Source organism: Oncorhynchus mykiss, chromosome 13, assembly GCF_057628025.1.
Source record: "Oncorhynchus mykiss isolate SJ-2025 chromosome 13, ASM5762802v1, whole genome shotgun sequence".
Classification (NCBI taxonomy): Eukaryota; Metazoa; Chordata; class Actinopteri; order Salmoniformes; family Salmonidae; genus Oncorhynchus; species Oncorhynchus mykiss.
This window is the reverse complement of record NC_143034.1, coordinates 1934614-1949649: the sequence shown is the minus strand read 5'-3', so window position 1 is coordinate 1949649 and position 15036 is coordinate 1934614. Positions and strand designations below refer to the sequence as shown.

The 15036-nt window shown below is 37.8% G+C and overlaps 1 protein-coding gene across 3 annotated transcripts in view; it reads left to right on the top strand.

Moving 5' to 3' along the window:
* Window positions 1-4575: 4575 nt before the first annotated feature.
* The window catches only part of ern2 (endoplasmic reticulum to nucleus signaling 2), a 59484-nt gene continuing 49023 nt past the window's right edge, over window positions 4576-15036 (top strand). For 2 of the 3 annotated variants that reach the window (XM_090194387.1, XM_090194385.1), the window contains exons 1-5: window positions 4576-5180; window positions 8482-8596; window positions 13568-13601; window positions 13697-13769; window positions 14632-14704. In XM_090194387.1, the coding sequence (XP_090050513.1) occupies window positions 5010-5180; window positions 8482-8596; window positions 13568-13601; window positions 13697-13769; window positions 14632-14704 (466 nt within the window). In that variant the 5' untranslated portion in view covers window positions 4576-5009. The remainder of the gene's footprint in view (window positions 5181-8481; window positions 8597-13567; window positions 13602-13696; window positions 13770-14631; window positions 14705-15036) is intronic. The other variant, XM_090194386.1, reaches the window with a different exon arrangement.

Below are 15036 nucleotides of genomic sequence, written 5' to 3'. Positions count from 1 at the left end.
CGAGCTGTTTTGCAAGGAGGAATGGGAAAAAATGTCAGTCTCTCGATGTGCAAAACTGATAGAGACATACCCCAAGCGACTTACAGCTGTAATTGCAGCAAAAGGTGGCGCTACAAAGTATTAACTTAAGGGGGCTGAATAATTTTGCACGCCCAATTTTTCAGTTTTTGATTTGTTAAAAAAGTTTGAAATATCCAATAAATGTCGTTCCACTTCATGATTGTGTCCCACTTGTTGTTGATTCTTCACAAAAAATACAGTTTTATATCTTTATGTTTGAAGCCTGAAATGTGGCAAAAGGTCGCAAAGTTCAAGGGGGCCGAATACTTTCGCAAGGCACTGTATACATATACATACTGTATATACATATACACACTATATATACATATACATACTATATGTACATATACATACTACATATACATACTATAGATACATATACATACTATTTATACATACTATATATACATATAAATACTATATATACATATTTATACTATATATACATATACATACTATATATACACTATATATACATACTATAGATACATACTATATGTACAGATACATACTATATATACAGATACATACTATAGATACATACTATATATACATATGCATACTATAGATACATATAAATACTATATATACATATACATACTATATATTCATATACATACTGTAGATACATATAAATACTATATATACATATACATATATATATACATATACATACTATATATACATATACATACTGTAGATACATATACATACTATATATACACAGGGTCGCTGGAACTTTTTTTACAATGTGCAGGGCAGCCCAAAACAGAGCCGTTGCTATGGATACTCACAGACGCAGAGGAGCGTGTGTACAGCATCGCAGGCGGAAATGATGACGTGTGGGTGAGGCAGTCAGGGCATCGTCCCTCCTTCTCAGGACGGCGCCCCCGCGCTCTAAATAACTGGCTAGTTTGCCTGTCTTTACAAAACATAAAGAGTCGATGTCCGCGCTCCCCAGTTGATGTCCGCGCTCCCCAGTCGATGTCCGCGCTCCCCAGTCGATGTCCGCGCTCCCCAGTCGATGTCCGCGCTCCCCAGTCGATGTCCGCGCTCCCCAGTCGATGTCCGCGCTCCCCTGTCGATGTCCGCACTCCCCAGTCGATGTCCGCGCTCCCCTGCTTGAATACATTTAGCATAATAAATCCCCATAAAAATCAGTATTTTACATTTTTAATTGGATGCGCCTCAATCTAGTGTAGTACAGGATGTATCGGTAAGGTGGCAGAGCCAGTGTAGTACAGGATGTATTGGTAAGGTGGCAGAGCCAGTGTAGTACAGGATGTATCGGTAAGGTGGCAGAGCCAGTGTAGTGCAGGATTTATTGGTAAGGTGGCAGAGCCAGTGCGGTGTTTGTCAGACCATGAGACAACCCGAAAGATCTTATCACAAAATTGTCTTTGGCGTCCGAACGGTTTTAGTCTACAAACTACTATGACCCCTCTATGGAAAGACTGAATGGTTTGGTCTACAAACTACTATGACCCCTCTATGGAAAGACTGAATGGTTTGGTCTACAAACTACTATGACCCCTCTATGGAAAGACTGAACGGTTTGGTCTACAAACTACTATGACCCCTCTATGGAAAGACGAGACTGAACGGTTTGGATCTACAAACTACTATGACCCCTCTATGGAAAGATGAGACCCTCCGTTTTGCTCTGAGACCTCCACAAGCGTCTTGGGACTTGTTGGTACAGCCAATCGGCTGACTTTTGTCTGTAGAGTCTGAACAGTTTGGCCTACCCACACTAAGACTCTCACAAACACGTACATGTCTGTAGAGTCTGAACAGTTTGGCCTACCCACACTAAGACTCTCACAAACACCTACATGTCTGTAGAGTCTGAACCGTTTGGCCTACCCACACTAAAAGTGAGACTCTCACAAACACGTACATGTCTGTAGAGTCCGAACAGTTTGTCCTAAGACTCTCACAAACACGTACATGTCTGTAGAGTCTGAACAGTTTGGCCTACCCACACTAAGACTCTCACAAACACGTACATGTCGGTTGTTTTGCTGTAGGACTCCCACAGGCCTCACAAGACATTCCTGTGATGGCTCCAATGGCGGCGAGCTTCACACCACTCCAGCCGACGGTTGGCATGGTGATCCTAGGCTTGTATGCGGCTGCTCGGCCATGGAAACCCATATCATGAAGCTTCCGACAAACAGTTCTTGTGCCAAAGGAAGTTTGGAAGTGGTGTGCAGCTCGCCAACCATTGGAGTCTGGAGCAGTGGAAACGCGTTCTCTGGAGTGATGAATCACGCTTCACCATCTGGCAGTCTGACGGACGAAACTTGGTTTGGAGGATGTAAAGTTTGGTGGAGGAGGAATAATGGTGAGTGAGTGTTGCAACCGAGGACAGACGATTTTAACGCTTCGGCACTTGGTTGTTCTGTGACCACGTTTTATTTATTTATTATTTATTTATTTATTTTATTTCACCTTTATTTAACCAGGTAGGCAAGTTGAGAACAAGTTCTCATTTACAATTGCGACCTGGCCAAGATAAAGCAAAGCAGTTCGTCACATACAACGACACAGAGTTACACATGGAGTAAAACAAACATACAGTCAATAATACAGTACAAACAAGTCTATATACAATGTGAGCAAATGAGGTGAGAAGGGAGGTAAAGGCAAAAAAGGCCATGGTGGCAAGGTAAATACAATATAGCAAGTAAAACACTGGAATGGTAGTTTTGCAATGGAAGAATGTGCAAAGTAGAAATAAAAATAATGGGGTGCAAAGGAGCAAAATAAATAAATAAATGAAATACAGTTGGGAAAGAGGTGGGCTATGTACAGGTGCAGTAATCTGTGAGCTGCTCTGACAGTTGGTGCTTAAAGCTAGTGAGGGAGATAAGTGTTTCCAGTTTCAGAGATTTTTGTAGTTCGTTCCAGTCATTGGCAGCAGAGAACTGGAAAGAGAGGCGGCCAAAGAAAGAATTGGTTTTGGGGGTGACTAGAGAGATATACCTGCTGGAGCGTGTGCTACAGGTGGGAGATGCTATGGTGACCAGCGAGCTGAGATAAGGGGGGACTTTACCTAGCAGGGTCTTGTAGATGACATGGAGCCAGTGGGTTTGGCGACGAGTATGAAGCGAGGGCCAGCCAACGAGAGCGTACAGGTCGCAATGGTGGGTAGTATATGGGGCTTTGGTGACAAAACGGATTGCACTGTGATAGACTGCATCCAATTTGTTGAGTAGGGTATTGGAGGCTATTTTGTAAATGACATCGCCAAAGTCAAGGATTGGTAGGATGGTCAGTTTTACAAGGGTATGTTTGGCAGCATGAGTGAAGGATGCTTTGTTGCGAAATAGGAAGCCAATTCTAGATTTAACTTTGGATTGGAGATGTTTGATATGGGTCTGGAAGGAGAGTTTACAGTCTAACCAGACACCTAAGTATTTGTAGTTGTCCACGTATTCTAAGTCAGAGCCGTCCAGAGTAGTGATGTTGGACAGGCGGGTAGGTGCAGGTAGCGATCGGTTGAAGAGCATGCATTTAGTTTTACTTGTATTTAAGAGCAATTGGAGGCCACGGAAGGAGAGTTGTATGGCATTGAAGCTTGCCTGGAGGGTTGTTAACACAGTGTCCAAAGAAGGGCCGGAAGTACACAGAATGGTGTCGTCTGCGTAGAGGTGGATCAGTGACTCACCAGCAGCAAGAGCGACCTCATTGATGTATACAGAGAAGAGAGTCGGTCCAAGAATTGAACCTTGTGGCACTCCCATAGAGACTGCCAGAGGTCCGGACAACAGACCCTCCGATTTGACACACTGAACTCTATCAGAGAAGTAGTTGGTGAACCAGGCGAGGCAATCATTTGAGAAACCAAGGCTGTTGAGTCTGCCGTTTTACAGTGATGAGGCCTACCACTTCGCTACTGAACCGTTGTTGCTCCTAGACGTTTCCACTTCACAATAACAGCACTTACAGTTGACCAGGGGGGGCAGCTCTAGCAGGGCAGAAATTTGACGAACTGACTTGTTGGAAAGGTGGTATCCTATGAAAGTCACTGGGCTCTTCAGTATGGGCCATTCTACTGCCAATGTTTGTCTATGGAGACTGTGGGATAGCCTGGTCGTGGGTATTATTGTATATGTAGTGCTGGTGGGATTCATTTTGAAATGTTTTTTTTAAATCCATAATAATGTTCACTTTAGTACCACTTTAGCACTATAAACTGAGAAAAGTCAGGGAACATTACAAGAAGAAACAGAGCGACACAGTCTCAGCGAGAGGAAGAGAGAGAGAGAGGAAGAGAGAGAGAGAGAGAAAGAGAGGAAGAGAGACAGAGAGAGCTTAATAAAGGCATAGATGTCTCTTCTCTGTTCTGCCACCATCTCTATTCTCTTTCACCTGAACGAGCCGCGTGTCGCAGTGATCACAAAGCCGCGAGCCACATTGCCGTTTCCACGTGTTCTAATGTGGCGTCGAGCTCATTCTAAGCCCCGCCCCCCGTTACCGTCCAACTCTCCTTTTACCATTGGACGGAACGGCCGTCAATCAAACAAGAGGGCGGGGCCTAGCCCCACATGATTTGACAGCAGGTCGAATTGCGCCGTTTAGGCTGAGTTATATACTTTATGATGGGTATGTTGGTGAGGAAAAACCGCCACATACACAAAAACACTATCTTCTCTGTTATTTAACTATTTTGAGCTGTTTTTTTGGGACCATTCCGTAGGTCCTGACCGTCTACCGACGAGAACCAAGGACACCCTCTCTAACTGACGTCACAGGATCCGTTCCAACACGGAAACCGTAATGGTGGGGGCTCGTCGTTAGTCGGTACTGTTGTGATGGTCTTCCGATCTCTCATCTACTTCTATCCACAACCTGTTACACACGTTAAATAAAACACGTCAATCTGAAAAGAAGACTTAGAAAAAAATGTTCAACCAACGAAGCCCTGTCGCTGTGTGACCAAAATGGACGATCGCTGGAGAAAGTTGACAGATAATTCGACCTCTGTTCTTGTCAGTTTAACACGTTTCTTTCCGTTGATCGAGATTCCCGTTTGTAGATCTACAACCATGGGGAAGTTAGCACGCTGTCTCCTGCTGCTGTTGCTGCTGTCTTGGAAAGGAAGCGACTTACAGGTGAGTGTTTGTTGTTGTTTACTTGTTTATGGGGGAGGGGAGGGGGAAAACCCTACTGCTGGGTACTGTCCTGTTGGTCTATTTCGGGAACACGTACACACACACAGAGAGAGAGAGAGGGGACTCTAATACACTTCAAGAATAGTATGCTGGAAATGAACAACCCCCCCTCGCCTGTCTGTCTGTCTTTCTTTCTTGTCTTTCTCGTCCTGTCCTGTGTAGGTTACTTTTAAAAATGTAATCCGTTATAGTTACCTGTCTAACATTGTAGGCAATAACGTAACTGGATTGATCTTTGATTGACTGTAAGAGGGTATATCGCTCTCCGGCGTTTTACCATTTGGATGCCTCTATATGTCGGCGTTTTACCATTTGGATGCCTCTATATGTCGGCGTTTTACCATTTGGATGCCTCTATATGTCGGCGTTTTACCATTTGGATGCCTCTCTATATGTCGGCGTTTTACCATTTGGATGCCTCTATATGTCGGCGTTTTACCATTTGGATGCCTCTATATGTCGGCGTTTTACCATTTGGATGCCTCTATATGTCGGCGTTTTACCATTTGGATGCCTCTATATGTTGTAGTTTAATGGTAAAGGTATTGGACATTGAAACGCGTGTGGACATTCCTTGTTAAATGACCACATATCTCTTTAAGGCGCCATACAGAGTCCGGTTCTATGATGCCACCCCTTGTTGAGTAAATACAGGAGTGTCGCGGTTAAACACACACAACATGTGGTAAGCGGTCTCTTTGCTGAGAAGGAGACGGGGGGGTTATCTTGCTATTCAGGTTGTCCTGGTGTAACGGACATTTCCATTCCAGGTGAAAAACAAGGAGAGCAGTGGTTGATAACAGTCAATCAAAGATCAATCCAGTTTAATACGATCATTTACGGCGACATCGCCAGAACAGAAGCAGGCCCGTTTATATTCTATTCAGACAGCACCTAATGTTAATCTCCAGAACAGAAGCAGGCCTGTTTATATTCTATTCAGACAGCACCTAATGTTCATCTCCAGAACAGAAGCAGGCCTGTTTATATTCTATTCAGACAGCATCTAATGTTCATCTCCAGAACAGAAGCAGGCCCGTTTATATTCTATTCAGACAGCACCTAATGTTGATCGCCAGAACAGAAGCAGGCCCGTTTATATTCTATTCAGACAGCATCTAATGTTCATCGCCAGAACAGAAGCAGGCCCGTTTATATTCTAATCAGACAGCATCTAATGTTCATCTCCAGAACAGAAGCAGGCCCGTTTATATTCTAATCAGACAGCATCTAATGTTCATCTCCAGAACAGAAGCAGGCCCGTTTATATTCTAATCAGACAGCACCTAATGTTCATCTCCAGAACAGGAAACCTCTCATATATATATATATATATCCCATATATAGACACACCCCATGTGTTTTAATTAAATCAACTATATGTACTGAACTGGTCTGATGCTTTAAGCACGCTGTTTGATTAAATAATTACCGTTCTCCAACCCTGCTGGCCTTCGCAGATTCTGCCGTCACTCTCCTGAAGGTAAAAAGGCTACAACGAGGAGTCGGCAACCTTTCTCATGTGGCCCATTTATCTCACCGTATCTACCGATCTGCGTGCCGGTTATAGTTTTCATATCCACATTTTCATAGTGGATCGTTTAATTTAGTTTATAATAACGTCCTCGTATTTTAATATCATTGTCATGTGGTTAATGAAAATTCAATCCAAATCTAAAAATGAAAATGAAACAAACCTAAAAAGTAACTTTTATATAATTATTATAATTATTTATTCTAATGATGTAAAAAACTAATAAAAACATTGCAGCCTGCAGTTTGAACATCCTGATTTAAAATAAATAAATAAAATAAAAATCCCATTGGTTACACATGGCCTGTCTGCAACCAACTTGAAACATTGTATCAACTATTAACTTTTTTTTCTGGCCTGAAGCTCCTGCTAACAAACACGCTGCATTGTATAAAAAATTCTGGGAACCTCAGTTTCCTGCACCAGTGAGCTGTAGGCTATTTGTTCAAGGGGATAATCAGTAATGACAGACTATTTGTTCAAGGGGATAATCAGTAATCAGGAAGGCCTATTTTATGACGTTTCCACTGGATCAGACATTGTTCCCTTTCACGCTGAATGGTAGTCGAAAGGGAGAGAGAGCTGGAAAGATTTTCCAGGTACACTGAGGAACTATCTCAATGCATGTAAAAACAAGACTTCATGCAATAGTATCCACAAAACACCAGTCTCAACGTCAACGGTGAAGAGGCTAGACACTCTAATGTACTTGTCCTCTTGCTCAGTTGTGCACCGGGGCCTCCCACTCTTTCTATTCTGGTTAGCGCCAGTTTGTGCTGAGAGGACCAGGCCAGCTATCTATCTAATCCATCTATCTAATCCATCCATCCATCCATCCATCCAACACTGTTCAGACATGAGGACCAGACCAGCTACCTACCTATCTATAATACTGTATGTGTCTATTATAACAATAGTCTCTCTCTCTCTCTCTCTCTCTCTACTCCCCAGGTGAAGTCAGTCTCTAATCTCTCTCTCTACTCCCCAGGTGAAGTCAGTCTCTCTCTCTCTACTCCCCAGGTGAAGTCAGTCTCTACTCTCTCTACTCCCCAGGTGAAGTCAGTCTCTCTCTCTCTCTACTCCCCAAGTGAAGTCAGTCTCTCTCTCTCTACTCCCCAAGTGAAGTCAGTCTCTGCTCTCTCTCTCTCTCTCTCTCTCTCTCTACTCCCCGGTGAAGTCAGTCTCTCCTCTCTCTCTATCCCCCAGGTGAAGTCAGTCTCTCCTCTCTCTCTACTCCCCAGGTGAAGTCAGTCTCTACTCTCTCTCTACCCCCCAGGTGAAGTCAGTCTCTCCTCTCTCTCTCTACCCCCCAGGTGAAGTCAGTCTCTCCTCTCTCTCTCTACTCCCCAGGTGAAGTCAGTCTCTACTCTCTCTCTACTCCCCAGGGGAAGTCAGTCTCTCTCTCTCTCTCTACTCCCCAGGTGAAGTCAGTCTCTACTCTCTCTCTCTCTCTCTCTCTCTCTCTCTCTCTACTCCCCAGGTGAAGTCAGTCTCTCCTCTCTCTCTCTCTCTCTACTCCCCAGGTGAAGTCAGTCTCTACTCTCTCTCTCTCTCTCTCTCTCTCTCTCTCTCTCTCTCTCTCTCTCTCTCTCTCTCTCTCTCTCTCTCTCTCTCTCTCTCTCTCTTTCTTCTCTACTCTCTCTCTTCTCTACTCTCTCTCTACTCCCCAGGTGAAGTCAGTCTCTCCTCTCTCTCTCTACCCCCCAGGTGAAGTCAGTGAGTGTAACTCTACCAGAGTCTCTATTGTTTGTGTCTACTCTGGATGGGAGTCTACATGCTGTCTCCAAGCAGTCTGGAGACATCAAATGGACCCTCAAAGAAGGTCAGCACCCGCTCTCACGTCCACATACAGTGTAGTGTAATAATATATACCTACAGTATAGTATAATAATATATAGTATAATAATATATAGTATAGTATAATATGTAGTGTAATAATATATACCTACAGTATAGTATAATAATATATAGTATAGTATAATATGTAGTGTAATAATAATACTACAGTATAGTATAATAATATATAGTATAGTATAATATGTAGTGTAATAATATATAGTATAATATATACCTACAGTATAGTATAATAATATATAGTATAATATAATAATATATACCTACAGTATAGTATAATGATATATAGTATAATAATATATGTAGTGTAATAATATATAGTATAATATATACCTACAGTATAGTATAATAATATATAGTATAATATACTAATTTATACCTACAGTATAATATAATAATATATACAGTATAATAATATATACCTACAGTATAGTATAATAATATATAGTATAATATACTAATTTATACCTACAGTATAGTATAATAACATATAGTATAATAATATATACCTATAGTATAATAATATATAGTATAATAATATATAGTATACTATAATAATATATACAGTATAATAATATCTAGTATAGTATAATAATATATACCTACAGTATAGTATAATAATATATAGTATAATAATATATAGTATAGTATAATATGTAGTGTAATAATATATACCTACAGTATAGTATAATAATATATAGTATAATAATATATAATATAGTATAATATGTAGTGTAATAATATATACCTACAGTATAGTATAATAATATATAGTATAATAATATACAGTATAGTATAATAGGTAGTGTAATAATATATAGTATAATATATACCTACAGTATAGTATAATAATATATAGTATAATATACAAATTTATACCTACAGTATAGTATAATAATATATAGTATAATAATATATACCTACAGTATAGTATAATAATATATAGTATAATAATATATACCTACAGTATAGTATAATAATATATAGTATAACAATATATAGTATAATATGTATAGTATAGTATAATAATACATACTATTATACTATACTGTATATTATTATACTATGTATATTATAATAATATATAGTATAATAATATGTATAGTATAATAATATATACCTACATTATAGTATTATAATAATATATAGTATAATAATATATAGTATAATAATATATAGTATAATAATATATATCTGCAGATTAGTTTAATAATATATAGTATAATAATATACACCTACAGTATAGTATAATAATATATAGTATAATAATATATACCTACAGTATAGTATAATATGTGTAGTATAGTATAATAATATATACCAACAATATAGTATAATAATACATAGTATAATAATATACAGTATAGTATAATAATATGTATATTATAATAATATATAGTATAATAATATATACCTGCAGATTAGTTTAATAATATATAGTATAATAATATACACATACAGTATAGTATAATAATATATACCTACAGTATAGTATAATAATATATAGTATAATAATATATAGTATAGTATAATAATTTATACATACAGTATAATATATAGTATAACAATATATTGTATAATATATACCTACAGTATAGTATAATAATATGTAGTATAATAATATATAGTATAGTATAATAATTTATACATACAGTATAGTATAATATAATTTACTACACTGCTCAAAAAAAATAAAGGGAACACTAAAATAACACATCCTAGATCTGAATGAATTAAATATTCTAATTAAATACTTTTTTCTTTACATAGTTGAATGTGCTGACAACAAAATCACACTAAAATGATCAATGGAAATCAAATTTATCAACCCATGGAGGTCTGGATTTGGAGTCGCACTCAAAATTAAAGTGGAAAACCACACTACAGGCTGATCCAACTTTGATGTAATGTCCTTAAAACAAGTCAAAATGAGGCTCAGTAGAGTGTGTGGCCTCCACGTGCCTGTATGACCTCCCTACAACGCCTGGGCATGCTCCTGATGAGGTGGCGGATGGTCTCCTGAGGGATCTCCTCCCAGACCTGGACTAAAGCATCCGCCAACTCCTGGACAGTCTGTGGTGCAACGTGGCGTTGGTGGATGGAGCGAGACATGATGTCCCAGATGTGCTCAATTGGATTCAGGTCTGGGGAACGGGCGGGCCAGTCCATAGCATCAATGCCTTCCTCTTGCAGGAACAGCTGACACACTCCAGCCACATGAGGTCTAGTATTGTCTTGCATTAGGAGGAACCCAGGGCCAACCGCACCAGCATATGGTCTCACAAGGGGTCTGAGGATCTCATCTCGGTACCTAATGGCAGTCAGGCTACCTCTGGCGAGCACATGGAGGGCTGTGCGGCCCCCCAAAGAAATGCCACCCCACACCATGACTGACCCACAGCCAAACCGGTCATGCTGGAGGATGTTGCAGGCAGCAGAACGTTCTCCACGGCGTCTCCAGACTGTCCCGTCTGTCACATGTGCTCAGTGTGAACCTGCTTTCATCTGTGAAGAGCACAGGGCGCCAGTGGCGATTTTGCCAATCTTGGTGTTCTCTAGCAAATGCCAAACGTCCTGCACGGTGTTGGGCTGTAGGCACAACCCCCACCTGTGGACATCGGGCCCTCATACCACCCTCATGGAGTCTGTTTCTGACCGTTTGAGCAGACACATGCACATTTGTGGCCTGCTGGAGGTCATTTTGCTGGGCTCTGGCAGTGCTCCTCCTGCTCCTCCTTGCACAAAGGTGGAGGTAGCGGTCCTACTGCTGGGTTGTCTCCTGATGTACTTGCCTGTCTCCTGGTAGCGCCTCCATGCTCTGGACACTACGCTGACATACACAGCAAACCTTCTTGCCACAGCTCGCATTGATGTGCCATCCTGAATGAGCTGCACTACCTGAGCCACTTGTGTGGGTTGTAGACTCCGTCTCATGCTACCACTAGAGTGAAAGCACCGCCAGCATTCAAAAGTGACCAAAACATCAGCCAGGAAGCATAGGAACTGAGAAGTGGTCTGTGGTCCCCACCTGCAGAACCACTCCTTTATTGGGGGTGTCTTGCTAATTGCCTATAATTTCCACCTGTTGTCTATTCCATTTGCACAATAGCATGTGAAATGTATTGTCAATCAGTGTTGCTTCCTAAGTGGACAGTTTGATTTCACAGAAGTGTGATTGACTTGGAGTTACATTATGTTGTTTAAGTGTTCCCTTAATTTGTTTGAGCAGTGTATATACCTACAGTATAGTATAATAATATATAGTATAATAATATACAGTATAGTATAATAATATGTATAGTATAATAATATATACCTACAGTATAGTATAATAATATATAGTATAATAATATACAGTATAGTATAATAATATGTATAGTATAATAATATATACCTACAGTATAGTATAATAATACATACAGTCAAAAAATATGTATAGTATAATAATATATAGTATAATAATATATACCTACAGTATAGTATAATAATATATAGTATAATAATATATACCTACAGTATAGTATAATAATATATACAGTATAATATGTATAGTATAATAATATATACCTACAGTATAGTATAATTAATGTATAGTATAATAATATATACCTACAGTATAGTATAATAATATATAGTATAATAATATACAGTATAGTATAATAATATGTATAGTATAATAATATATACCTACAGTATAGTATAATAATACATACAGTCAAAAAATATGTATAGTACAATAATATATAGTATAATAATATATACCTACAGTATAGTAGAATAATATATAGTATAATAATATATACCTACAGTATAGTATAATAATATATAGTATAATAATATATACCTACAGTATAGTATACTAATATATAGTATAATAATATATACCTACAGTATAGTATAATAATATATAGTATAATAATATATACCTACAGTATAGTATAATAATATATAGTATAATAATATACAGTATAGTATAATAATATGTATAGTATAATAATATATACCTACAGTATAGTATAATAATACATACAGTCAAAAAATATGTATAGTATAATAATATATAGTATAATAATATATACCTACAGTATAGTATAATAATATATAGTATAATAATATATACCTACAGTATAGTATAATAATATATAGTATAATAATATATACTTACAGTATAGTATACTAATATATAGTATAATAATATATACCAATAGTATAATAATATATAGTATAATAATATATACCTACAGTATAGTATAATAATATATATAGTATAATAATATGTATAGTATAATCATTTATAGAATACTATAATAATATATATACAGTATAATAATATGTACAGTATACTATAATAATATATACAGTATAATAATATATAGTATAGTATAATAATATGTATAGTATAATAATATATACCTACAGTGTAGTATAATAATATATACAGTATAATATGTATAGTATAATAATATATACCTACAGTATAGTATAATTAATGTATAGTATAATAATATATACCTACAGTGTAGTATAATAATATATAGTATAATAATATATAGTATAGTATAATATGTATAGTATAATAATATATACCTACAGTGTAGTATAATAATATATAGTATAATAATATATAGTATAGTATAATATGTATAGTATAATAATATATACCTACAGTGTAGTATAATAATATATAGTATAATAATATATAGTATAGTATAATATGTATAGTATAATAATATATACCTACAGTGTAGTATAATAATATATACAGTATAATATGTATAGTATAATATACAGTTTAATAATACAGTATAATATGTATGGCATAATGATATATATAGTATAATAATATATACAACTCAGTATTAGGAAGGTGTTCTTAATGTTTGTACTAATTAACATATTGTTCATTCTGAACATTCCATCTTTCTTAAATCTTTTCCAGATCCCATCATCCAGGTACCTGTCTACCTTACTGAGTGAGTGACTCTGCTATACACACACACACACACACACACACACACACTCACACTCACACACCTGATAAACATTGCTACTGTGTGTGTGTTTTTAGGCCAGGGTTTCTCCCTGACCCCAACGATGGCAGTCTCTACGTCCTGGGAGGAAAACACAAGGAAGGACTGATGGTAAGAGAGAGACGGACAGAGAGAGAGACAGACAGGACAGAGAGACGGACAGAGAGGCGGACAGAGAGGCGGACAGAGAGAGGGACAGAGAGAGGGACAGAGAGGCGGACAGAGAGAGGGACAGAGAGAGAGAGAGAGACAGAGAGACGGACAGAGAGACGGACAGAGAGAGAGAGAGAGAGAGAGACGGACAGAGAGAGAGAGAGAGAGAGACGGACAGAGAGAGAGCGAGACGGACAGAGAGACGGACAGAGAGAGAGAGAGACGGACAGAGAGACGGACAGAGAGACGGACAGAGAGACGGACAGAGAGAGAGAGAGACGGACAGAGAGACGGTCAGAGAGACAGACAGAGAGAGAGAGAGAGACGGACAGGGACAGAGAGAGAGAGAGAGACGGACGGACAGACAGAGCGAGAGAGCGAGAAAGAGAGACGGACAGAGAGAGAGAGCATTTAATATATATAATAATAGGATAGTATACTGTATAATATAGTATTTTAATACATATATAATAATAATATACTGTATAATATAGTATTTTAATATATATAATAATAGTATACTGTATAATATAGTATTGTCTATATTTCTCCAGAAACTGCCCTTCACCATCCCAGAGCTGGTCCAGTCTAATAATATAGTATTTTAATATATATAATAATAGTATACTGTATAATATAGTATTTTAATAAATATAATAATAGTATACTGTATAATATAGTATTTTAATAAATATAATAATAGTATACTGTATAATATAGTATTTTAATATATATCATAATAGTATACTGTATAATATAGTATTTTAATAAATATAATAATAATATACTGTATAATATAGTATTGTCTATATGTCTCCAGAAACTGCCCTTCACCATCCCAGAGCTGGTCCAGTCTGCTCCCTGTAGGAGTTCTGATGGAGTCCTTTACACTGGTGAGAGACATCGGTACTTGTTGTCAGGACATCAGTACCTTGTTGTCAGGGCATCAGTAATGTGTTGTCAGGACATCAGTACCTTGTTGTCAGGACATCAGTACCTTGTTGTCAGGACATCAGTAATGTGTTGTCAGGACATCAGTAATGTGTTGTCAGGACATCAGTAATGTGTTGTCAGGTCATCAGTACCTTGTTGTCAGGGCATCAGTAATGTGTTGTCAGGACATCAGTACCTTGTTGTCAGGACATCAGTAATGTGTTGTCAGGACATCAGTAATGTGTTGTCAGGTCATCAGTACCTTGTTGTCAGGGCATCAGTAATGTGTTGT